The 27,345-nt window shown below is 42.6% G+C and overlaps 1 protein-coding gene across 1 annotated transcript in view; it reads right to left on the bottom strand.

Annotated features, from left to right (window-relative positions):
• Positions 1 to 11,636: 11,636 nt before the first annotated feature.
• Positions 11,637 to 27,345, bottom strand: part of LOC124547407 (SUMO-conjugating enzyme UBC9-B) — a 31,197-nt gene continuing 15,488 nt past the window's right edge. Inside the window, exons 5-6 of the mRNA XM_047125103.1 lie at positions 17,476 to 17,620; positions 11,637 to 11,945 (exon numbers count right to left, since the gene is read on the bottom strand). Of these exons, the coding sequence (XP_046981059.1) occupies positions 11,879 to 11,945; positions 17,476 to 17,620 (212 nt within the window). The 3' untranslated portion in view covers positions 11,637 to 11,878. The remainder of the gene's footprint in view (positions 11,946 to 17,475; positions 17,621 to 27,345) is intronic.

Raw genomic sequence — 27,345 nt, 5'->3', positions numbered from 1 at the left:
GGCTGGATCAGCAGGCATGGAAGACAGATGGCTAGCATAACGACTCAGAAGGACTGCTCGCCGATTGGACAGCGGAGGTTCAGCAGTCTCAGCATAAAGGCTTTCCACAGGGCTGGTGTAAAAAGCTCCAGACACTAAACGTAATCCACGGTGGTGGATAGAGTCGAGACACCGAAGAATAGACGGCCGAGCAGAGGAGTAGACTATGCTTCCATAGTCCAATTTCGAGCGCACTAAGGCGCGATAGAGGCGGAGAAGGACCACTCGGTCCGCTCCCCAGGAGGTACCATTCAGGACACGGAGTGTCACAGAGTGATGTACTTCTCGCAAGTGAGAGACTGTTTGTTTACTCATAGGACAATATATCTTTGACTTGTTATATAGTATGTTCTGTGACTATGTAATAAAGTGTTGTTAGACTGCTAATCGCGGCTCTACTGTGATTCACGACATAAGAATTTGGTGGCGAAACCCGGGATAGACTTTGCCCGAGACAATTCCACGATTGTCGTAGTGAACCGAATTCTGGACGCACGTCACGCGGCAATACTACGACGGGGTTTACTGCAGCGATTTGCTACACCACGCAACAAGCTCTTCGACGACAACCGCCATCATACACAGCTAAGTTCAATTGAATTATCACGCAACATGTTTTGTAGTGCCATTTGTAAAGGCAACTGATTACATTATTGCCGCTGTGTACTGCTATTGTAGCTGTTCGATTAGCGCTTTAATGAATTATCAGATCCTACGCTACGCCTGTAGATTGTTTATGACTCGTGCTGCCATCTAGCGACCATCAATTGAACTACTTCGACTAGCGATCCAAAGATAACGCCTTACTAGGACCAGCTGATCGTTAGCCTACACTGCTTTAAACTTTCGAGTAATCGGACGGAATGGACGTGCCAGACCACAAACCAGAAGCGCAATTACACTCTCTAAAGAGAAAACGTATGAGAGAAAGAGCAAACATTACGCGACTCGTGGCGGAAGTTGCAAGGTTGCCCGACACATCGGAAATCGCGGATTATAAATATTACAATGACAGATTGGGAAGCGTTCTGGACCGCCTCGTTAAATTAGATGAGGATATTCACGAGTTGTTAGACGATGGCGAATACGAAGAAGATGTTCCTAAACGCGAAGATTATATAGACACCGTGAAACTCACAATTTCCCGATTGTCTCACGAAATAGAGAAACAGCTTGCGAAATCGGTAGCAGACAAAGATCCCCGACAATCCGCCGGCACGATCTGTAACAATGAGTGTTCCCACAGCTTCAGTAAAACTTCCGCCGATCAAACTTGGGCCTTTTTCAGGCGATGTTGAGACATGGGCGCGATTCTGGGAGCAGTTTGAGCAGTCGGTTGACAAAGATCCGACGGTAACTACAATCAATAAACACATTTTTCTTCGCGGCTATCTCTCTGGAGAACCAAAGCATTTAGTGGACGGTATTGCGGTGACGGCCGAGACGTACGCAGAAACGAAGAGGATTCTCCGAGCGCATTATGGCAACAAGGATTGAATAATTCAAGCCCACTTAGATTATCTCGAAGCCATAAAACCAATTCAGCTGTCCACCCCAGAGGAAATTAATTCAACATTCATTGAATGCCAGCGACGTATTCAAGCTCTCCGGGCACTTGGGGAAGACGTGAACGGATACGGTCGAGTCCTCGCACCGAAAATTTTACGCGCTTTTCCGGATGATATATGCCGCCGCTGGATAATTCACGCCAAGTGTACAGGAATATCCGAAGGGGACATTTTGCAACTGATGGAGTTTCTGAACGAGGAAGTCGACGGGGCGCTTACCACGCAGAAGATACGCGGTGAATTTTCAAGCACTTCTAGTAACCTTCCCACAGCGTCCACACTTCACGTACACGCGAAATCTAAAAGATCGACTCCGAAGGATACCAGCGTTAAGGAACCATTCTGCGTCTTTTGTGAATCTGACGGTCATTGGGCGCAAGACTGTAAGAAGATCATACGCGTTAATGATCGAATAGATAAATTGAAACTAGCAAACAGATGCTTTCTTTGTCTTCAATGTAGCCACAAAGTGTCAAATTGCAAAAAGAAAGAAAAGGCTCGGTGTGTTAACTGTAAAAGACTGCATCATAAGTCCATTTGTGAGGCAAGAAAGGATATTAGGGGTCCTGCGGGTCAGACAAACGTTACTTGCGTTGGAAAGGTATCTGTCGCTCCCCACGGTTACACGTACCTTCAGACAGCCCAAGTATGCGTCTCAGGACCTACAGGATTGAGCAGGACAACGCGATGTCTACTGGACGCAAAAAAAAAAAAAAAGAAAAAGGTGAAAACTCCACACCCAGACTCAAGTTTTAGGTGTAGACTGGAACACCGCAGGTGACTACTTCTGTATCGATCCTAGCGAAATCAGAAGGTCGTCAGAAGAACCAGCCACCAAACGACTCCTTTTACAATGTACGGCTAAATTCTATGACCCACTCTGACTGTTTTCCCCAGTTTCTCTTGTTGGGAAATTGCTATTCCAGGACACATGGTGCCGAGGAATTGGCTGGGATGAACTTATGCCCTGGGACTTAGGGGCATGATGGTGCACTTGGATATCTAGCTTACCTTCATTGTCTCACATACGTGTCCCTAGATGGATAGCTACAGCTCATGGAAGAGACTCTCAGCTGCACGTATTCTGTGACGCCTCGGAAAAGGCATATGGAGCTGCTTTGTACATTCGTACTGTCTTAGATGATGACGTCGTAACCATTTAGTCTGTAGCAAGAACAGACTTGCTCCTATTAAGAAGGTGACATTGCCTCGACTCGAACTTTTAGCAGCAGTAGTTGGGACCAGACTATTGTGTTACTTTTGCCGCGCAACGGACTTTAAAATTGCCCATGTGATACTGTGGACGGATTCTACAATAACACTAAGTTGGATTCGCTGTGATCCTAAGATGGAAGACCCTCGTTTGTAATCGTGTAACTGAGGTACAAACACACACGATTCCCTCGCAATGGAAACACTGCCCAGGACCAGACAATCCTGCTGACCACCTCTCACGTGGACTCCTCGGCTACCAAATGAATTCTTTGGACATTTGGTGGCATGGGCCGCCTTGGCTTACACGCCCCCCTGAATGCTGGCCAAACAACGATACTCCAACGATGGTACGACTTCCTCCCGAAGAAAAGAGGAAGAAAATGCAGAGCCAAGTTTTGTCGATATCTACGCCAACCAGTCTTTTGAACTTACTTAAATTCAGCTCATACTGGAAGCTCATTTGTATCACAGCATGGACTCTCCGTTTCCTACACTACATTCGTCAGAAGAATAAATCTTCAGGAGAACTTACAGCCACCGAATTATCAGCTGCCAAAATGTATTGGATTCGAGTGGGCCAGAGAGATTCCTTCCCCAACGAATTACATGCACTTCAGAATAACTTACCACTGCCAAGAGTGTCAAAAATCGCACGATGCAATCCTTTCCTAGAAGATGGACTGATACGTCTAGGAGGTCGACTGCAGTGCACTAGCCTAAATAGGGAACAAAAACATCCTGTACTCCTTGACGGTTCCCACCACTTCACACAATTGGTTATTCGAGAGACACACATCCGCCTTCATCACTTTGGTGTTCGTTCTGTACTATCCGAACTGCGAACCGAATTTTGGATCCTTAGAGCTCGTCAGGCCATCAAAAGAATCCTATACTCATCCCTCGCATGCAAGATCTTGAAGAATCCACGAGGGTAACAGATCGAAGCACCGCTGCCACCTGAACGAGTTTCACCTGCCAAACCATTTGCTGTAACCGGAATAGACTTTGCTGGCCCACTATTTATCAAAGTGGGGAAGGAAACGCACAAGTCATATATCACTCTTTTCACATGTGCTACCACACGAGCTGTACACCTCGAACTCTGTACAGACTTGTCAACGGACAAGTTTCTTATGGCACTTCAGCGATTCGCCGGAAGACGCGGACTACCCCGCACGATATATACAGATAACGCGAAAACATTCCACGCCACGAATATGGAACTAGCCCAACTTTGGAAGGCATTAACCACCCACAAAATCTTATCAGTTCCTCGCCCACCACGGTATTACTTGGAAATTCATTGTCTCCCGCGCGGCTTGGTGGGGAGGATGGTGGGAAAGAATGGTGGGTACTATAAAGCGTTGCCTACAGAAGGTACTGGGACTCGCAAAGCTCACTGAGGAACAACTGAACACCGCCTTGATCAGTATTGAAGCCACAGTGAACTCCAGGCCCATCACACCAGGAGATGATTGTGATGCACTCACACAATCCCATTTTCTGGCGGGAAAAAAACTTACGACTATTCCGACGGGACCAGAGCCTTCAGCGAGCACGAATTTAACAAAGGAATTCTGACTGAGACAGCAACTCTGTGACAGTTTTTGGAACCATTGGGTTAAAGAATACCTATTGGAGCTCCGGAACTACCATGAAGTTAAATGCCCATCGGAACGAGTCATCCCCTTTCGCCCTGGCGACATCGTGCTGATCCAAGAGGACCTTCGTCCGCGACATATGTGGAAGAAGGCCAGGATAGAAAAGGTACTACCAGGAAGAGACGGCAGGGTAAGGACGATAATACTCCGGACACCAGAAGATCACACCATTAGTCGTCCTGTGCAGCTGGCCGTACCTTTGGAGGTCGACCAGGGTGGGGAGGATGTCACAGAGTGATGTACTTCTCGCAAGTGAGAGACTGTTTGTTTACTCTTAGGACAATGTATCTTTGACTTGTTATATTGTATGTTCTGTGACTATGTAATAAAGTGTTGTTAGACTGCTAATCGCGGCTCTACTGTGATTCACGACACGGAGGGTGTTAAGGGATCGCAGACAGCGAGCCGAAAGATTGGAAACGTGGGAGGACCAGCACAGTTTTCTGTCAAACACAAGACCCAAGAATTGGAAAACGGAAGGTTGACAGGACCTAGATGTAAGGAGGGCAGAAGAAACTCCTTACGTCGCCAAAAATTAACACAAACGGTCTTACTGGGAGAAAAACGGAAGCCGGTTTCGATGCTCCAAGAGTGGAGGCGATCGAGACATCCTTGAAGACGTCTGTCAAGAAGGCTGGTCCGTTGAGAGCTGTAGTAGATCGCAAAATCGTCCACAAAGAGGGAGCCCGAGACATCAGGAAGGAGACAATCCATAATTGGATTGATGGCAATGCCAAACAGTACAACACTCAGCACAGAACCCTGGGGTACCCCGTTTTCTTGGGAGAAAGTAAGGGAGAGAGTAGTGTTCACGCGCACCCTAAATGTGCGCTCTGCCATAAATTCGCGAAGAAAAAGGGGCAGCCGACCTCGAAAGCCCCAAGAGAACAGTGTGCGGAGGATGCCTGTCCTCCAACAGGTATCGTATGCTCTCTCCAGATCAAAAAATATTGCTACTGTTTGGCGTTTCCGGAGAAAATTGTTCATGATATAAGTGGAGAGAGCAACAAGATGGTCAACTGCAGAACGATGCTTTCGGAATCCGCATTGGGCAGGTGTTAAAAGACTGCAGGATTCCAGCCACCACGCTAAACTGTAATTCACCATACGCTCCAAAACCTTACAGAAACTACTCGTGAGAGAAATGGGGCGATAGCTAGAGGGGAGATGTTTGTCCTTTCCAGGTTTCGGAACAGGAACGACGATAGCTTCTCGCCATCGTCTGGGAAAAGTACTGTCGGTCCAAATTCGATTATAAAGGCGAAGGAGGTAATGAAGACTATGGGTTGATAAATGCAGCAACATTTAGTCGTGGATACCATCCGGTCCTGGGGCGGAGGAGCGAGAAGAAGAGAGTGCATGTTGGAGTTCCCGCATGGAGAAAACAGTATTGTAGCTTTCACGATTTTGAGAGGAGAAAGCAAGAGGTCGCACTTCCGCTGCACGTTTCTTCGGGAGAAACGCTGGCGGGTAATTTGAAGAGCTCGAAATCTCAGAAAAGTGCTGACCCAACGAGTTAGAAATTGCGACGGGGTCCACTAATGTGTCATGCGCGACAGTGAGCCCAGAGACCAGGGAGAAACTAGGCGCGCCTGAGAACCGTCGAAGCCGACTCCAAACTTCCGAGGAGGGAGTTAAGGTGTTAAATGAGCTAATATAGAATTTCCAGCTTGCCTTCTTGCTATCGCGGATGACACGACGGCATCGCGCTCAGAACTGCTTATAGCTGATACAGTTGGCCAAAGTAGGATGGTGGCGGAAAACGCGGAGAGCACGTCGCCGCTCACGTATTGCATCACGGCATGCCTCGTTCCACCAAGGAACTGGGGGGCGCCGGGGCAATTCGGAGGTGCGTGGTATTGAATGTTCCGCAGCTGTAAGAATAACGTCGGTAATATGTGTGACCTCATCGTCGACGCTGGGAAAGTGACGGTCATCGAAAGTCGCTAGAGATGAAAAAAGTGTCCAATCAGCTTGGGCAAACTTCCAGCGTCACGGGTGCATGTAGCGCAGTTGAGGCTGCAGTCTAAGGACACATGGAAAGTGGTCACTCGAGTGTGTATCATCAAGGGCGAACCATTCGAAGCGCCGAGCTAGCGGAACAGTACCGACCGCAAGGTCCAAATGAGATAAACTTGTCGTGTAGGCAGACAAAAATGTAGGGACCCCAGTGTTGAGGCAAATTAGATCTGCTTGGTGGAAGACGTCTAGCAATAGTGAGCCACGTGGACAAGGATGTGGAGATCCCCAAAGCGGGTGGTGGGCATTGAAGTCCCCAACCAGCAAATATGGGGGTGGAAGCTGACCAAGAAGATGAAGGAGATCAGCTCGCGCCATTGGTGTGGACGATGGAAAGTATACAGTACAAAGAGAGAACGTGTATCCGGAAAGGGAAAGACGGACGGCGACAGCTTGGAAGGAAGTGTGTTTTTTTTTTTTTTTTTTTTTTTGTGGGGTATAAGGGCGCTCAACTGCTGAGGTCATTAGCGCCCAGTCACTGTTGTTAGAGCACATGGAATCTAGTAAAACTCAAGGGGAAGGGGGGGGACACCAGAAGGACCTGACAAGGATGCAGATAAAATAAGTAAAAAGGTTAAATGTCTTTGGACAAGCCAGTTAAAGTTATAAAACGCAGAATACGAGCAGCTGCTCGAGCGTCATCAGCTAAAACATCTGGTAAAGTAGATGGCAGGGACAGGACAACACAAAATTGACTAAAATGGGGACACGACAATAAAACATGGCACACTGTTAATGCCTGACCACAAGGGCACTGCGGGGCTGGGTCACTGGAGAGCAGGTAGCGGTGGCTAAACCGGCAATGCCCAATCCGCAACCTGGTCAGAAGGACCTCCTCTCGCCAAGATGGTCGGGTGGAGGTTGTCCAAGCAGTTGCGAGCGGTTTGACTGCCCGGAGCTTGTTTCCTTGGAGGGATGACCAAGCATCCCACCACAAGGACACAAGCCTCTTACATACATCCCCACAAACGTCAGATGACGGGACACAATGGGAGGCTGGCCGAGGCTGGAGGACTGCAGCCTTGGCTGCAGCATCCGCAGCCTCATTCCCAGGCACTCCTACATGTCCGGGAACCCACAGAAAGCTGACAGGAGAACCATTAGCAGCGAAAGAATGGAGGGACTGTTGTATCCGTTGAATCAAGGGATGGACCGGATAGGGAGCTCCAAGGCTCTGAAGAGCACTGAGTGAGTCAGAGCAGAGTACGTACGATGAATGGCGGTGGCGGCGGGCATACTGAACGGCCTGATGGAGAGCAAAAAGCTCGGCCATAAAGCTCGAACATTGGTCGAGGAGCCGGTATTTAAAGGTGGCGGCCCCGACGACAAAGGCACAGCTGACACCATCGTCAGTTTTGGAGCCATCGGTGTAAATAAAGGTGTGACCGGCAAGTCGAGCACGAAGTTCGACAAACCGTGAGCGATACACTGCAGCCGGAGTACCCTCCTTCGGGAGTGAGCTGAGGTCAAGATAAATATGAACCGGAGCCTGGAGCCAAGGTGGTGTCGGGCTCTCACCCTCTCTGAAGGTGGTAGGGAGGGCAAAATCCAATTGTCGAAGCAGGCGACGGAAGCGAACTCCGGGGGGCAGCAGAGCAGAGACATACAACCCGTACTGACGGTCGAGAGAATCGGCGAAGAAGGACTGGTAAGCGGGGTGGTCGGGCATAGACAACAACCGGCAGGCATACCGACACAGCAGTACGTCGCGCCGGTAGGTCAATGGTAACTCGGCAGCTTCAGCATAAAGACTCTCGACAGGACTAGTGTAGAAGGCTCCAGTCGCAAGACGTATCCCCCGATGGTGGATGGAGTTGAGCCGGCGTAAGAGGGATGGCCGAGCAGACGAGTAGACGAAGCTCCCATAATCCAGCTTCGATCGGACTATGGACCGATACAAGCGAAGCAGGACAGTGCGATCCGCTCCCCAAGATGAACCGCTAAGAACTCTGAGGACATTAAGGAAACGTGTACAACGGGCCGCCAAATAAGAGACATGTGGAGACCAACACAGTTTCCTGTCCAACGTGAGCCCTAGAAACTTAGTTGTTTCCACGAATGGGAGAACAACGGGACCAAGATGTAAGGATGGCGGAAGGAACGCTTTATATCGCCAAAAGTTGATACAAACCGTCTTCTCTTCAGAGAACCAGAAGCCATTTGCCACGCTCCATGAGTAGAGGCTGTCTAGACAACGCTGAAGGCAGCGCTCCAGGAGTAGATCGCGAAGTCATCGACAAAGAGAGAGCCTGAGACATTAGGTGGAATGTCTTTGTGCACCCATTGTTGTAGTAATCCAGACACCAAAATACCGGATACTTCACGTCACACTCACACTTCTACCGAAGGAAGTGTTTAAATGGATTGGGTAATAATGGAGAGTTTCATGGAGAAGAATCATGAGTCCTCCATGTGCTGGAGTGCCTTCAACAGAGGGGAGATCATATCGGATGGACTGAAAATGAGGGAGAACAAAGCTGTCATGGGGACGCAGCTTTGTTTCCTGAAGACAGAAGATGACCGGCGAGTAGGATCGTAAGAGGATCGACAATTCATCCCGATTGGCTCGAATACCGCGGATATTCCAGTGGATAATGGACATAGGGTGAACAGAAAATGGAGGAATGTGACCAAGGTCACTGTCAACTCAACGACTGTTCAGAGCTTGCGACCGACAGCATGGAATGGCATTCAGCCGAAGGCAGAAGATCCTGATCCATAGGTTGGTCAGGAGCAGCTCCTGCCACCAGCGATCGGCCGGTTGATCGGCCGCCAGCAGTGCGCCTCGGTGACACAGAAGACGGCCGAGGGCGACTTCCGCCAGGTGGTGCTGTAGATGGAACACGCCTTGGCGGAGAAGGAGAGGAACTGGGTTTCTTTGTAGCCTTCTTGGAAGTATGATGTTTAGAGGAAAAAGGAACCGATGGTTGGGAAGTTGCGGTACGTAAAAACTCTTCACGAGTATGCTCTTTTTTCGAAGTCTTGGTGTCTGACTTTTGGGCTCGAGATTTAACAGAACTCGACGAAGAGTGAGCCAGAGAGTGGGCAGGCGAAAGTGGTGACTGAACGGGCGATCTTTGCACTGGCCGATCTGACGACCGTGGCACTAAAGGTGAGGTCGCAAGTCTGCGTGGCAGCCTCCTTTGTTGGCTGAGGAGAAGCAAGGACAGTGCTGTATTTTCCTGTCTGAGGCACGGTGGGCCGTCGACTGGCGAATAATTTTCGAGCAGCAAAGGTCGACACCTTTTCCTTTACTCTAATTTCCTGGATGAGCTTTTCGTCCTTAAAAACGGGACAATCTCGAGAGGAAGCAGCGTGGTCACCCATACAGTCGATGCAGCGAGGGGATGGAGGTGGACAAGCACCCTCATGGGCATTCTTGCCACACGTAACACATTTGGCCGGATTGGAACAGGACTGGCTGGTGTGATTGAACCGCTGACACCGATAGCAACGCGTAGGGTTTGGGACGTAAGGGCGAACGGAAATTATCTCCTAGCCTGCTTTGATTTTCGATGGGAGTTGAACTTTGTCAAATGTCAAGAAGACAGTGCGGGTTGGAATGATGTTCGTGTCAACCCTTTTCATAACCCTATGAACAGCCGTTACGCCCTGGTCAGACAGGTAGTGCTGAATTTCTTCGTCAGACAATCCATTGAGGGAGCGTGTATATACGACTCCACGCGAGGAATTTAAAGTACGGTGCGGTTCCACCCTGACAGGGAAGGTGTGTAGTAGTGAGGTATGCAGCAATTTTTGTGCCTGGAGGGCACTGACTGTTCTTAACAGCAGGGTGCCATTCCGTAGTCTGGAACAAGACTTTACAGGACCTGCAATTGCGTCGACACCTTTCTGAATAATGAAAGGGTTGACCGTGGAGAAGTCGTGACCTTCGTCAGACCGAGAAACAAGGAACTGTGGCAATGATGGAAGAACTGTCTGTGGCTGAGACTCAGTGAACTTACGTTTGTGAACAGACATAGTGGAAAGTGAGGAAACCATTGCGGAAGAGTCCCCCACGATTACCAGCGTCTCCGATGGCGCGCTCCTCCCTTGTGGGGGCCCTCTCTGAGGGCACTCCCGCCTTAGGTGATTGTTCACACCTCAGGTCACACCTCCCGACAAACGGATGGAGGGACCAATCGGCACTTTCGGAAGGTATCAGCTCGGGTAATCACCCCTCCCTGGGCCTGGCCGTTACCAGGGGGTACGTACGTGTCCTACCTGTCTACCCGGGTCGGGGAATTACGCGTTACCCCCGTCACCGGCTACGCATGGAAGTGCGTGGATCGGCCTCAAATGCCGTAGCGGAGAAAAGGGCAAAGAGAAGAGGGAAGGAAAAGAGACGGACAGAGGAAGGACGAAGACTTGCAAGTGTAGAAAGCAAGGAATTTGTAACAGTTTCGAGCGTCCGTCTCCGGACATAGGCACAAACCATACTACCAGAGGGGGAGAAAGGGAAGGAAAGAGCCAGGGGTGAGGGGTGGGGGGGCGAAGATGGGGGACGGGGAAGGATGCGGAAAGGGAGGGTATGCAGCCCAGAAAGGAAGGAGGGCCACATTAGCTCGGGGTCCCGTGCTCGCTATGCACGTATCCACAAAAGAGTTGTGGACCCCCTGGGGGGGGGGGGGGGGGGTTTCAACTGCATGTTTGACTGCTACATTTCAGAGTTACAAGACAGTTCAACAAATGCTTAAAATTTTTTTCATGGGGTTCTCCATCAGAACCAGCAACCTAAATACTCTTCTGGTTCAGGAATCAATGACAAAGTGCTGTAGCAACAAAATATCCTCAGGTATTTTAAAGACATTAGCCTCTTACAGTTAGAGTGATAATGTATTCATCACACTGCTCCATTTCCACATGTAAGAACTTTAATACTGACAACATGAAAGTCAAAATAAATACAAGAAATTCAAATAATTAACAGCAATTTATCTGCACAAGTTGTGGATTAAAAGCTCCTTCACATATTTGTTCCACATCCTTGCACAAAATAACCAAAACTCATTTTATTCTAGTCAGTCAAAAAATAAGACTATTACTGTATGCAGTATTTCAGATAAGCATTCTACAACTGGTAAAATATTTGAGTAGTTCTATTAACATCTGACATTCTAAATAACATGTTAAGTTTATGATTAAAAAAAGATTTAATACCAATTAGCAACTACTTGTCAAGCATTTTACAGACAACACATTTATTTCATATACAGATACATAAAAAAATTAAATTTTAGGTACAGCCAATGGAAGTTCTTTAAAAGTCAAAGGAATATAAGGGTGCACAAGTTCTTTAATAGTTGCATTTAAATTTAATTGGAAATAAATCAGTCTTTCTTAATATGTAGCAAATCATTGACTGAAGTAACCAACTCACTCCTGTGAGGTCATAGCACGAGCTTGGGCACGAACTCTCTTCTCATATTCCAAACGATTTTGGCTGAGAGGGGAAAAAAAGAAAATCAAAGTTAATTGTATTCAACCAACTGAAAATGAAACATACATAAGATCATTATTGCTTGCTTAGGCTGTTCTAAAACTTCGTATAATGAAAAAATACACGGCCTGAGAGAATCAAATACATGATTTCAGTGATTACAACAATGAGATGGCTTATCAGTATGATGCCGCACCCTCTTTGCCTTGGATGCATGCACTGATTCAGTTGGGAAGGGTGTTAGATCCATTGTATCTGACAAGGAGAGGTCCCAAGCAGTCTGATCAGTTTTTTGAAACCATCTATATGGTTATGTAGGTTAATACACCAGGCATCACATGTTTGTATTACAATTACCATGCAAAAAAAATACACATCTGGTAACGAATAATACATTTTACATTACTGCAGTCAATTTAGATTATTTGACATTTTGTTTTTTAACTGATACATTGAATGTTGTATCAAAAATGGAAATGCCAGGGAGGAATATCAAGAACATTGGAAAAGGCAGACTGCTACTTACCACAAAAAAAGACATCACATAGCAGACAAGATTCTCTCTCTGTTCCTTGGCAACCTCAACACTCTCCCATCCCCTTCACATGGTCCTCCTCAACCCAGTGTGCCACCTGTTCTCTGGTAACTTCATCCATGCCTCTGTTCACATTAAAGCCACCAACCACCAATAGTACCTGCATTTTGACAGCTGCCATCCCTCTGACACCAGAAACTCCCATACAGCCTGGCCACCTGGGGGATGGCATATCTGCAATGACAAAAACTTCCTTGCTCAGTCTGCTGAGAGTCTCACCAAGGCCTTCACAGACGGGCACTATCCCAAGACCTAGTCGGCAGACATATTGCATGCCATTCCCCCTCCACCCTGAGAACTAACCACAAAGGAGTGTCCTCTTCAGCATGCAGTACCATCTCGGACTGGAACAACTGAACCATGTTCTTTGGCAATGCTTTGATTAACTATCATCTTGCCTTGAAGTGAAGGATGTCCTACCCGATATGCTTTCACCTCTCCTAAAGTGGTGTTCCGTCACCCACCCAACCTCCACAACATCCTAGTCCATCCCTATGCCACTCCCAATCCCAACGCCTTGCCACAAGGATCATATCCCTGTAGAAGACCCAGGTGCAGTCCTTTCACAGGTTTATCCTACCCCCATCAGGGGCTGGGCCACCTGCAAAAGCAGCCATATCATTTACCAGCTCTGCTGCAATCACTGCACAGCTTTTTTATATTGGTATGATTACCAACCAGCTGTCCAGCAGGATAAAAGACCATCACCAAACTGTGGCCAAGAGCAAAGTAGACCACCCTGTGGCACATCATGCAGCTGGAACTAACACTTTTTTTCAATGGCAGCTTTACTATCTGAGCCATCTGGATCCTTTCCTCCACCACCAGCTTTTTCAAACTGTGCAGATGGGAGTTATCCCGGCCTCAGAATATGGTAACATACTGTTCCACATCATCCACCCAACAGTTTCCATCCCCCGTCCTATGATCTCCTCCCCATTCTGACCTCTCACCCTGTTTATTTGCAGCCCTCTGCCAACGCATCTGCCCATCTTTCCCTGATCCTATCCTTTTTTCCCATCTCCCTGTCCCATAACCTCCTGACATGGCACCTGTTGGCAATTAGTCCCTGCACATTCCCCCATAAAGAATTAATCCCTCCTCACCCGTTCACTACTATTCTTTCCTCTTCCCCGTCCCCTCGATATGGCTGCTTGCATATTTAAATATTAGTGCCTGTCCAACTTTGTGTGTCTGCTTTATAGTAAGTAGCACTCTTTTCTTACACTGTTGAACATTATAATAGATAAATGTAATTAAATTTGTATTCAAAAAAATTCCAATTGGAAAATGATAAACAGAAAAAATTAAAATCAAAAAGTTCATAACATTATTAAAATAACATGACAAAAAGAATATAAATAAAAAATTACATTTAAACCAATTAATCTAATACAAATAATGATTAAGTCATTCTGATAAAGCTTTGAAATCAAAAGCTGTACTGCACCAGACATGATTCGAATCCACAACCTCTTGCATGTGAAGCCACTACATTACCCATTACACCACACAACTGGACTATGTAATCTGACTTATTGATCATCATGCAAAATTCCAAAACTTTGTCCATTACTCACAAATGAGGGCCCACTAGAGTGAATGGCTGCAGGGTGTGATACCTGGGATGTTAACCTACGTCACCATATATTTTATTTCAAAAAGTCAATCCCAATGCTGGGGACCTCTCCTTGTGAGGCAAGCAGGCCCACAGCTGTTGCAACTGGTCCTTGATACTGGTGCTGGGGTGGAGCTTAGTCCAAGATGGTCTCTTTATGTTCTATCAGGGGGCGGATGTAGGAATCTGCTTGACACACAAGTTACCTCAATATCATGTATACAGTTCATACACAACGTAATGTATTTACTCGAATCTAAGCCGCACCTGAAAAATGAGACTCTAAATCAAGGAAAAAAAAAAATTTCCCAAGTCTAAGCCGCACCTGAAATTTGAGACTCGAAATTCAAGGGGAGAGAAAAGTTTTAGACCGCACCTCCAAATTGAAACAAAGATGTCCATTTTAACATGAGATACAATTTAGGTTGAATGGATGAAGATACAGCTACAGTAGTTTGGTTCGAGTCGTAAGCTTAGCAGTTAAAGCTTTACCAGGTAGCCATTGCTATACGTCAGGCACTCCGTCCGTATTTATACGGGTACCCTTCCTTTTTCACGTGCTTTGTCTGGTTTGAATTGATTACTTATTTTTCTTTGATCTGATAAGTGCCATTCTCTTTGTTTTAGGTGTTTATGTCACTCTAAGCTGAAAATCCATTACTGTACTGTGACATGCATTGTTTGTCGCATTCTGATAACGTGTATTTACGACCTGTTGCCGCTCGCGGCATGGCTTGCTTTTGTGGATGCTACCGCAGCTTACAATTAAAAAACAAGAGAGGAATCATCTCATTAGCGAAACAATGGCAAGAGAATGCTATTTGTTGTTACTTACACCGCTGCTTTCTTCGATAATGATCAACAAGAACCAAATAATAGACTGCGTATGATAGAAGATGTTCTGAACGAGAGTTTAGCGAAAATTTTTCTCCTGTTGAAAATCTTTGCAGACGCCTCTTTAGTACATTACATTCTGCACAGAAATTAGTGTTATCTTAGATTTAAAAATCTAGTCAATTGCTGTGCTTCATTTCTGACTACCACTATTAGGCATAAGAATAATACGAATATAAACATGACATGATATGTATATTCTTCCGAGTTTGCTGTTGTCTCACTAGTTTCGTAGTTTATTAGGCAGACAGGATTTAAACGAGATAGCAGCAAACACGAAAGAATACATGGCAAAATGTTTATATTCGTATTATTCTTATGGTGAAGAGAATACTGTATGTGATTCATAATACATAAAAGTTCCTATTTGCAACAATCTCTTCTCACAGGTAGGAAAAAATTCAGAACGTTGAGTTGGCCATATTGACAAACATCCCAAACAGTCTTGGCAGTCGGATTTATGTAGTACATTGAAATGCTGCTACATTCAAAGATGAACAATACGGAATTTGTATTTACTTCGCTGGATAATGTATGAAAATGCAGTGGTCGAAACTCAGAGGAGAAAAAAAGCTCATCTTCCACCGGTTTTTTAAATTTATTTACTGACAGAGGTTTTGGCGCCAGTATTTATTTTTGTGCCTGCAAAGAATGCCTGTGTAGCGCTACATATATTTGACGGCAGAACTTAGTTGTAGCGGCACCTACCAACATTTTTCAGAACTTCCGCTTACTTCGCACTCGATTCTAAGCTGCAGGCGGTTTTTTGGATTACAAAAACCGGAAAAAAAGTGCGGCTTAGATTTGAGTAAATACGGTATGCTGATTAACACTGTCCTGATGAAATAGGGCACCACAATTTTGCAACCCAAGGACACAGGATGTTTGGTGTATCATTCAGCTGTCAGCATTCCCTTCTTCACCACTAGCCATGATCTGAAGCAATAAATACTCAATGGCTCTCCACAATATGACACCAGAAGAAAAACCACTGTGCATCTCCAAACCAATGAAGAATAGGACCTCTCACCAAGTTGCCAGCACACTCACTAATGACAACATCCTGGATAAGGGGAGAGCCAGGATTCATCACTGAACGCAACACAATGCCATTCATTAGAAGTCCTTGTTCCCAAGTAATGGGACCACTCCAAAAGCAGCCATTTATGTCATTAACAGCAGCCTACACAAGGGACACACATTCTCTGGACCTGTTGTTGCTGGTGCTGCTGCTGCTGCAAGAATCCAACTAATATTGTAGCAAGTCTTATGTGTTCTCTGACTGTAGTACAGATGGAAGTGGTTACAATATGCTTGGCAATCCTTCCTTGTGGTCAGATAAGTCTGACTGGAACCTTAGGTATGTGCACTCTCACATTCCCAAGTAGTCCAACATCAGGTTATTGTCACATCCAAATCCTCCCGCAAATCAAGTGCTGAAAATACTGTCAGGAGTACTTGACATGGGTCTTTCAGTCATGACCTAATATCTGATGCAGTTTATATACCTTACCACACCTGGTAATAACACTGCACACTAAAAACACTAATGCACTCAGGGCCTGGCTGCTTTCTGTCAAAGGTAACTGCAACTCTAAAATCATTTACATACCTGGCAATGGTGTGTTCATGTATGAAGTTACATTGGCACCCAAACATGGCTTCTGGATGCTTCACAGTTTTGTCAGGCAGTGGAATTTCACCATGTTGTTACTATACAATTGGTACACTTGTTCTAGACAATTTTAGCTACATTTTCAATACTAATAATTCATCTAGGAATTTAAGGTATTGCTGGAGAATATTCAAAATAAGCAGGTGACTTAAGGGCCAAGTCAATATAAATATGCAATACACCTAAAGAAACTGTGTGTGTGTGTTCCAAACATGGTTTGGTAATGGTTATGCAGGGCATGGCATGGCAATGTAGGGCAGAGCTATGAGATTTTGTATGTAAGGAAATTTTTTCCTTGTGTATTTTTTTATATTCTTTAAATGCAGTGGGATTAGGAAAGTTACAAATATCACCAGAGCATCACACACAGCAGAAACATTTCAAAAACCTTGATATTTAAATTTTAAGCCAAATATACATACATCAAAAAAGTTAGACATTGTTATAGTACTGCATACTGACATTTATTCTATGCTTGAAATATCAGTCACATATTATCTTCACCATCTCACTGCATACAATTTAAACACAGTAGCCATAATTTACCATAAAATCTGGTTGCTCGAATGTTGACATTAGTTGCTGTTAAGTCTGGAGAGAATAAACATCATGAAGTCTTTGGAGACGCATTCTAACAAACTATTGCCCATTCATGTTAATGTTTTTATAAGTGGCCTGATAAGCAATGCTGATCCACTTTGAAGAAAGTTATCTGCAGGTTAATAAGAAACCAAGTCAGATCTATGCTTACCAGTATATTGTATATGCTTCTGCCTGAGCAGGATCCTTTATATTTGGTTCATTTAACAAGTCTTGAATTCCCAACAAAATCTGCTTGATTGTTATCGCAGGTCGCCAGTCCTTATCTTCGTCAAGAAGTGAAAGGCAAACTGTTCCTGTAAAAAAAAATTGGAACATTTTCTGAGAACATCTAAGATAATATTTCATTTCCCCTCTACGCAGTGCTAAGCTGCCAACAACATTTATGTAGGTTCCTTATATGTGGGTCTTGAAGCTTCATAATGTACAATTTGTATTATTCATCAAATCAGTATTCTATCCACTTGCTTCCTTGACTGCTGTATCTGCTTGTTAAATTACTGTGAATGATGACTTATTTGACCATTGGTTTCTGCTGAAAAGCAGGTGAGAAACTTTTGCCACAATTGTACCTCATCAGTTCCAGCATCCTCAGGATGTCATCAAACACTGTACATTAATATGTAATATCTATCAAAGGCACAATCCAGGAAAATTATGGTGCAACATAATTTGCACTAATGGATCCGAATAAGACGATTTTATATTTCAGTACATAAAATACTGAAAAATTTTATGTTTATAGTGCGACTATATAGTAGGTCATGCCTAAAATCAACCTTCACCTTACCAGTAACTTAAGTGGAAATTCATTCCAATCTTTAATCAAAGCATTCCTGACTGGCAGGAAGGCGTTTGATACGGTTCCGCACTTACGTTTAGTGAAAAAAATACGAGCTTACGGAATATCGGACCAGGTTTGTGATTGGATTCAGGATTTCCTAGAAGAAAGAACACAACATGTCATTCTTAACGGTTCAAAATCTGCAGATGTAGAGGTAATTTCGGGAGTACCGCAGGGAAGCGTGATAGGACCTTTATTGTTTACAATATACATAAATGACTTAGTTGACAACATCGGTAGCTCCGTGAGGCTATTTGCAGATGACACGGTTGTCTACAAGAAAGTAGCAACATCAGAAGACTCGTACGTACTCCAGGAGGACCTGCAGAGGATTAATGCATGGTGCGACAGCTGGCAGCTTTCGCTAAACGTAGATAAATGTAATATAATGCGCATACATAGGGGCAGAAATCCATTCCAGTACGATTATGCCATAGGTGGTAAATCATTGGAAGCGGTAACGACCGTAAAATACTTAGGAGTTACTATCCGGAGCGATCTGAAGTGGAATGATCACATAAAACAAATAGTGGGAAAAGCAGGCGCCAGGTTGAGATTCATAGGAAGAATTCTAAGAAAATGTGACTCATCGACGAAAGAAGTAGCTTACAAAACGCTTGTTCGTCCGATTCTTGAGTATTGCTCATCAGTATGGGACCCTTACCAGGTTGGATTAATAGAAGAGATAGACATGATCCAGCGAAAAGCAGCGCGATTCGTCATGGGGACATTTAGTCAGCGCGAGAGCGTTACGGAGATGCTGAACAAGCTCCAGTGGCGGACACTTCAAGAAAGGCGTTACGCAATACGGAGAGGTTTATTATCGAAATTACGAGAGAGCACATTCCGGGAAGAGGTGGCCAACATATTACTACCGCCCACATATATCTCGCGTAATGATCACAACGAAAAGATCCGAGAAATTAGAGCAAATACGGAGACTTACAAGCAGTCGTTCTTCCCACGCACAATTCGTGAATGGAACAGGGAAGGGGGGATCAGATAGTGGTACAATAAGTACCCTCCGCCACACACCGTAAGGTGGCTCGCGGAGTGTAGATGTAGATGTAGACTGCCAAACCATTCAGACAAGACACTGCTACACTCAAACAGCTTTTGGGTGTCTGCTGCATTTGTGTTCACTACATAGTCACAGTTTATCTCAGTAAAATTAGGCAACTGCAGATATGCTGTGATGTTACAGCCACAATATGCAGTGAAGGTTCCCTAACCTCTGAACATAGGTCAAATTCTGTACAGCCCAACAGCTAACTTGCTGCATTGTAGTCTAAGAGTCGAAGATTTTTACAGTATAAAAAACAATGTTCTCTTAACCATCATTTAGTCCATCATATTGCAGTTAAGTATACACACAATTTTTCTGTGTTAACTTGGGAACTGTCAGTTGCCCTCCCCCTACATAAAGATAAATGGTCATGATATACCTCACACAATTCTCCCTGTTCACCATTCCAAGAACTATACGAACTACTAAGTGAGAATGAGAAAGATTTCTGGAACACCACTACTGAATCTATAAAAAAAATGCAGTTCCCTCCTAGCTCCACTGTAACAGACAGGAACAACTGCACCCCTACAACTACAAAAACAACTTAGTTCAAAATGGCTTTAATTACTAATGTCTGCCAATCTCATCTTCAGGACATGAAAAAGCATAACAATGTACAATACCTGAAGTATTTTATAGTCAATTTTAACACGGCACACCACATCCTATCACCACCCACAAACATCTATTAACAGAAGAGGCAGGGGGCAACACACAGCAAAGCAGAAAATGTTCTAATGCAGGTGAATGGTGGAACGAAGTTAGTCAGCCATTAACACTGTCCAGTTATAAAGAATACAAAGACAGCAGCAACCTGAGTAGCACAATGTATTAAAAAACAATTGTCTGCTAACGTAAGGAAAAGGAAGATTAGGACTTAAAGGGACCTGGATGTCATGGCTTGCAGTTTTTATTAGTATTTTGGAAGTTAATAACTCAAAAACAGATTGGAATTAAATTTTTACCAAATAATTAGTATATTGGGACCTCTATGCAAGAAAGAATTTAGAAACTGTTTACTATGTGGAGGGCTGAATATTCATCTTACGTATTGAAATTATGTGTAATTTTTATTTTAGGTACACTGTAATTTTACACTATTCAAAATAAGAGATCAAAACCAATTTTACTATTAACTTGCTGAAACAGTAAACCAGGAATATTTAGCAATTTGTTGTCTTATGTATTTTCAGAAATGTTTAAATCTCAATTTTTCTCCAAATCTGAGAAACTATGACATGCTCCAACTTAACATGTTCAATACACTGTTGAATAATGTGGTCTCATCTCATACAATATTAAAGCTACAAAAACAAAATTTAGCATGAATAATCTTGGAAATAACATGTCAAATAGATTTTTATTTTGAGTGTCCTTTTCATCATCTTTAGTTGTCTCTTTCCTTTGTTATTCTGGCCTTCTTTGTTGTCCTTTCAGGAGCTTTTTCAGCTTCTGACACACACACACACACACACACACACACACACACACACACACACACACACACACCCCCCATCAATTCTTAGCAGCCCACTTCTCATGTTGTCCCCAGTTTTTATGCCTAGTCTGCTCATGGTTTTTCATCTTTATTCTACCATCAAAACATTGTGTTCATCACACAAATCAAACACTGAGACATCAACAAAAACAGTTTTTGGCAAGTGTTCCCATACCCAACTATTGAAGCTTTGGTTTGGATTTTGTGTTTTACCATGTAAACATTTTTCCACAAGTTTAGAACCTGAAAGTTGTCTACATATTGACTTTAGTTCTACCACAACAGTTTATGGCATGGGGGCATGCATTTTACATTTCTGTCCATTTGTTTTACACCTATTATACCTAAACCAGAAAGTATTTCCCTTTTGGGCAGAGGCTATGCTGTGTATGCTCGTCAGTGGATACTCTGTGAAACAGTTGCCCAAAATGCTATTATCTCACTAAATTTTCACTGCTTCTCCCTGATGGCTAGACCATAATATTCTATGAGATTTTTCTGGTTTGATGAGTCTACCTTGCCCACCAATTGCATTGCCAGCAGAGTTCTTTCCTGTTGTGTCTTTGCAGAGTTTCCTAAGTCTTGTCCCTATTTTCTTCTGCACATGTCCTACACATTTCCCTTTTTAAATTTTTTCACCATATGATTTAGCAGCTATAACACTACTGCAGCCTTTAGTCACCATCACCAAGGTAGTGAATGCATCTCACCCCACATCTAGTAATTGACCTAAAAATAGACACTGCCCCCATTGGCTTCTATACCACCACTAAAACCATCAAAGTGGCACATCTGGGTTCATTTACTTTATTGGCACTACCTTGGCATTTTTTTTTGGTAAAGACATTCATAGTCCAGCATCTTGCCTGTATCTACAGATGTAAATGAAAATTCCATTCAGCAATGTATGGCCTCTCTTCTGACTGAACAGTCTAACGCAGCAACAATCTCAATAGAGTGACATATCTATAGTTTTTTCTGCTCTCTCCATAGATGCTTCACTGACTTCTGTTACAGCATTATGCACTTTTATAATATGTCTCAAACTTGACAGATGATGATGGCGGGAAGATCCATCATAGCACATATTATCTGGGCTGCTTTTCTTCACTTCCCAATGCACTTCATGGCATAAGCAAGGCAAATATTCACTATATTTTGTTCATGTTACAGGAGATATTGTAAACACTTGACATACCACTACAATTTTGATGGATAGTCCTCTTATGACCTCACTAAACATAAGGGATTTTTCCACTGTTATTTTCACTATTTACAACACCAACATCTTGGCAAATTTTGAGGCCTAATCTCATTTCACTGTGGTGTAACAATTTCTAAATTTTTACAATTTCCAAAAACATGCTTGTGTTAATTACTATAAAATTTATGACTGCAATTAAACTTATTTTTGACATAGTATATTGGAAATTAGCAGAAATATGCTGTCACAAACAAGTAGTTTACAACATGAATACCCATGAAAATGTTAAGTAAACTCAAGTAATTTACTTGTATCGACAAATACTGATTGAAATAAATCCTTCCACATATCACAATTGATATGTTCTTCAAAGATATTATACAAATGAGTTGCTACAGAAATAGTTGTGACAAAATTAAATAATGTGACATTGTCGACAAGGTTGTGTGTTTGACAATATCATGGCAGCTAAACATTCACATGCCCATCTGCTTTAGAAAGGTATTTAAACATAAAAATGATGAGGTACTATACACAAAGTATATAGTTTTAGAATAGGGAATATGAAAATAATTCCAATATTTGGGCCCTCATGACTTTCATGTGTGTAATTTCCCATCAACAGTAAGGCCACTGGGCCTAGAAAACTCAAATGGTCAAGAATGGGAGAGAAACATTACCTCTTGCATGGTTTACGGAACCTGATTTTTTGTGTAGTAACATGATGCCATCTGTACTGCAGTTTTACAAATAGAGTCTGCTTAAAATGAATCACAAATATCTAGCTGAATTCAAATATAAAATTCTGGTAAACTAAATACCTGGGTGAGAAGAAAATAAAATTGTGCTTTCGAATACCAGCAATTTGTTGTAACATGACATGAAAATAGTGGGCATTAACTACACACTGAAATGCAAAATGAATAAAAATATGTGCTATAACAGAAACAGTTACTGTCATGACATCACAGTTTTTTTCAACTCTCAACCAAACTGTCACCTTCCAACTCAATCAAAAACAAACAACACTATGGATCAGCGAGTCACCATAATCATTTCCCTAATGTTTATTCCATCGAGTAAGTGGTATGCTTTTCCAGAATTTGACGTATTTAAGTCATTATTTAATTTTGTGGCCACATCACATTCCTGATGCTACAGTTGTCAAGGTAACCTAATGGAGAGAAGCTGTGCACCATCTCTTTGTGAACCATGTAAACTTTGCTGTTTTTAACTGTCTCTGTGGTATTCTTAGACAGAATTTGGGGACCAGACCAGCATTTGCCACAAGAGTAGGAATCCACCAAAAAACCACATTCAGACTGGCTGGCGTACAACTCCACAGATGTTATTTCACCATTTTGGTTCGATCTGAATCTGGCTCACCTGCCTGTCACAAAAACTGGTGCACTACATAAGCCACAATCTTCATTACATAAAACAACTGTCACCAAATATTTTATGTAGCTTAGGCCTGCACTATACTGTCTTCCCATACCAACTTAATTCCACAAAAATACAGAAGGAAAATAAATATTGTTATTGTTCCATTCCCTCTGTAAGATGATACATCATGTTTAACTCAAAGCTGAAATTTAGCAACAGGACATTCAATTCTACCAATAAAATTTTTTGCATGGCAGACCTGGATTTGAAAACTGAAAATACAGAAAACATGAGAACCTCAGAGCTACAGCCTCTAAACCCTGCAGAACCCTGTAACAAAATTCCTGTCTAGTGGTTGGAAGAAAGCATAGTTCACATTTTTCTATAAAAATGTAGTAAAAATGACCAAAAAACTACCATCCAATTGAATTTGACATATGTCTATTGTAGAATCTCCGAGAATATTATGAAAAATGCAATGTGATAATATCAAACAATGACCTTCCCCATGCCACGCAGTTAGGATTTCGAAATATCAGTCATGCAAAACCCATCTCTCTCCGCATGATGGCAGAAATCAAGGCAAACTGGTAGAAGCAGTATTTCTTGATGAAGCCTATCATCTGAATCTGTACTCTGGTATCAACATGGGTGAAGTAACTTCAGATTTGCCATAAGGAAGTCTGTTGGAGCTCTTTCTGTATATTAATGACCTGGCAGGCAAAATTAATAGTTACAGCCCTTATGAACACTGCAGTTTTCTATAAGTCTGATCTATGAAAAAAGCTGCACATGTATGCATGCATATACATAATTTTATAAGGTGTAGTGGTGCAAAAATTGGCAACTTGCTTTAAATGTTCACAGTGCACTTCACAAACTTAGTATACCACAACAATACAAATGAGTCACAATTGGAATAAAGTCAAATCTCACAATTACCTGCATGTAACAACTTTGGGGGATATGAAATGGAATCACACACTCTCAGTGTTAAGTAAACAGGTGGAACACACAGTTCATTAGTATCATAAGGGTAACTGCAATCTGTCTAAAAAGGACATTACTTACTAAACAATCTATTTCAACGTTTTGTACCCATTCCCAACAGGACTATCAGGAAACAAACTGCAGAGTGAAAATCTCATTCAGGACTATCAGGAGATATTAAAACATAAATAAAGGGCAGCAGTGTCACTTAACACTGGATATTTCACAAAAATGCTGACAACTGAACTTGCAAATGCTTCAAGATAGGCATACATGCCTATTAACTAGGAAAAGCCTGCTTGGAAGGTAAGTGGCAAATCTACTACAGCCTACTGTATCACTCCCATAGAGGCAAAAGGCAAGATCATAGCATGCATAGAGGCTTTGAACCAATCATTCTTCTGTTCTCCACATTCAAATGGAACAGAATGAAACCCAAATGTGCATCAATGCTAAAACTGATTTCATGTACTTCACAGTGTTTCAGTGTGTGCTTCTGTAGCTGATTGTACATCAAACAAATTAGGAAAAATCGCAAAAAGTAAACCAGAAGTACACCTCTGAGATTACAGTCCAGGGTATTTATGACATATCCTGTCACCGTGGGTACTATGAAGAAACACACACACACACACACACACACACACACACACACACACACACACACACACTAAAACCACAACCTCCCAATCAGGGTGGCTGGACAGAGCTAATATGAAGTATGTTGTTGCACTGCCTCATTTGGCTAGTCCCAATTGTAAAAAGTTTTGTTGAAATAGAATTTACATTATGAATCTGATTGAGCAGAACTGTTCTTTTAAATTCTTTCACTTGTTCATCTGGCACATAATAGGTTTTACAGAAGCTGAGCAGATAAGGAATTTCATGTATCAACCAAGTTTGTTACAGCAAATGACAGGAATAAAATTCATTAGAAAAATTACTCCCTTGTAAGCAATAACACTCTGGAAACAAACTATTGATTAAGTACCGCCATATCCTTCCTCCGAGTCATGCTAGTTCAAAATGCGAGCAATGAAGTACAAAACTGTTTTATAGTTCCTGTGGCGTAACATGTTAAGTGATCCAAGCTGGTCACTCGGTCATTGTGGTTGTCTGTCAGGTTATTGGGCAGCCAGCAAGCACCAGCTTTACAAAATTTCAATGTTAATTAACAATATCGTGCACAGTACCAAACGAAATGTTGTGACAAAAGTTCACAGTTGCATATGGTGATTGTTCATAATTGCTGCCTCAGTGTAGATGATGTTTTCAGACTGTTTCCAACATCCGGTTTCCCAAATAGCAGGTTGGTACCCATGCTCCTGCTTAGATACACACTACACAAATGTTTAGAAAACTGTCGTGCCTAAATGACATTTACTCTCAACACAGGTAGCACACACAGATCACATCCTAGGAGGGGGCAACTGTGTCAAGACAATATCTGGCCAGTCACTAAGACTGGCAAAACATATACAAAAATGCCAACCCTGTACAGAAGCAGGAGATGGCAAGAAGGAAGAAATTTTCGTGAAGCCAATAAAGGTGAATGTCAAATATTGGTTGTGGTAATAGTGATTTGAAGCATAGCCTAATGTTCAACTGTGTCACACAGAACAGTTCAAAACTGCACAATATTCATAAAAGCTGTAACTGAAATTTTCCACCAAGTATTTTGTGTCATATACATATATACTGTACATAAATTACAAAAATGAAAAGTTAACTTTTACAAATCTTTTGGACTAGTATTTGTGATTTTTAAAATATGTGCGAGTAATAAATACCGTACTGCACTTTCTAGTAGCTTTTGATTTCACATCTGTTTTAAGCTTAGAAAGTAAAATTATTCAGATTTCCTAACATTTTGGAGAATAAATATGAACATTCCTCCAAGACTACAATCAACCAGGCTGATTCTGACCCCAGAACCAATTTCACTCTTTTCTTTCCATTTCTGGACAAACTTACATATCTGCTTGAAAATGAAAATCATAATGCAATGGAATTTGAATTCATATGCTTTAAAATTTCAAAATATTAGAGCTCAAAATTTTTTAATCAAGCCCTAGATATCTGCTTATGAATCCAATTGGGGAAAAACTTCCTTGGACAAGAAGAAAGAATTAATTCTATCATCAGCTTCTTGTACAAACAACTTTAACAATTAAAAATTCATGTTTCTTTAAAAGAGGGTAACACTGAATCCCAACTTTTTCTTATCAGGCGTAACAATGAAATCATTATTGCAGAAGTTTTAGATTGAGACTTGGGTTTTGTTTCAACTGTAAAGAATGGGAAGTATTATAACTTTATTAGACAGAGCAGTTAAAGAATAAAGGATTCTGTTTGAATAAAGTAAAGCCACAACTAAATACTGAACTGCAATGCAACTTACATAAGGTCTCCAACCACAAGATTGTACCTAGACGTGTAGAAGGAAACATTAGAAGAAGTCATCTTGTTCATTAAAATAATCAGCAGACAAAGGGAGCCACCAAGAGACTAGTGAAAAATCACTTAAGAAAAAATGGACTGATTAATGTAAGAATGTATTAAGATCAGAAAAAGAATTTATATCAGCAAATTCTTTTGCCACTACTGCTGATTTGTGGGTTTACATTGCATATTACAGATACTAAAGTTATAACAAACATTCCTAAACTTACTTGGACACAATGAAAGATGATTCCAGAATAATTATACAGGTAATGATTGGGCAGCACATTTATTAAACAAAATGAAGTTATCCTCACACCATGGCTTATAAACATCTTAACCGAAGTAAGACAGAAGTAAACTCAAAAAATATTTCATTAATTTGGAAGCAACTTCCCAAAGATTTACCAGCCTGTAATTTATTTATGCTGAATACAATCTCCGAGACGATCCACGAAGGAAGAAACTGATATTTCACTGGAGCCAAGTGTTCTGACCATTTTCTCAACCATACCAAACCATCCACAACCACTGTATGCAGATCAGCTTCTGATTTTTGTTGCCAGTAAGTTTCTCATAAAAGTGAAA

Source organism: Schistocerca americana, chromosome 1 (assembly GCF_021461395.2).
Source record: "Schistocerca americana isolate TAMUIC-IGC-003095 chromosome 1, iqSchAmer2.1, whole genome shotgun sequence".
Classification (NCBI taxonomy): domain Eukaryota; kingdom Metazoa; phylum Arthropoda; class Insecta; order Orthoptera; family Acrididae; genus Schistocerca; species Schistocerca americana.
This window is presented reverse-complemented; position numbering and strand designations above follow the sequence as displayed.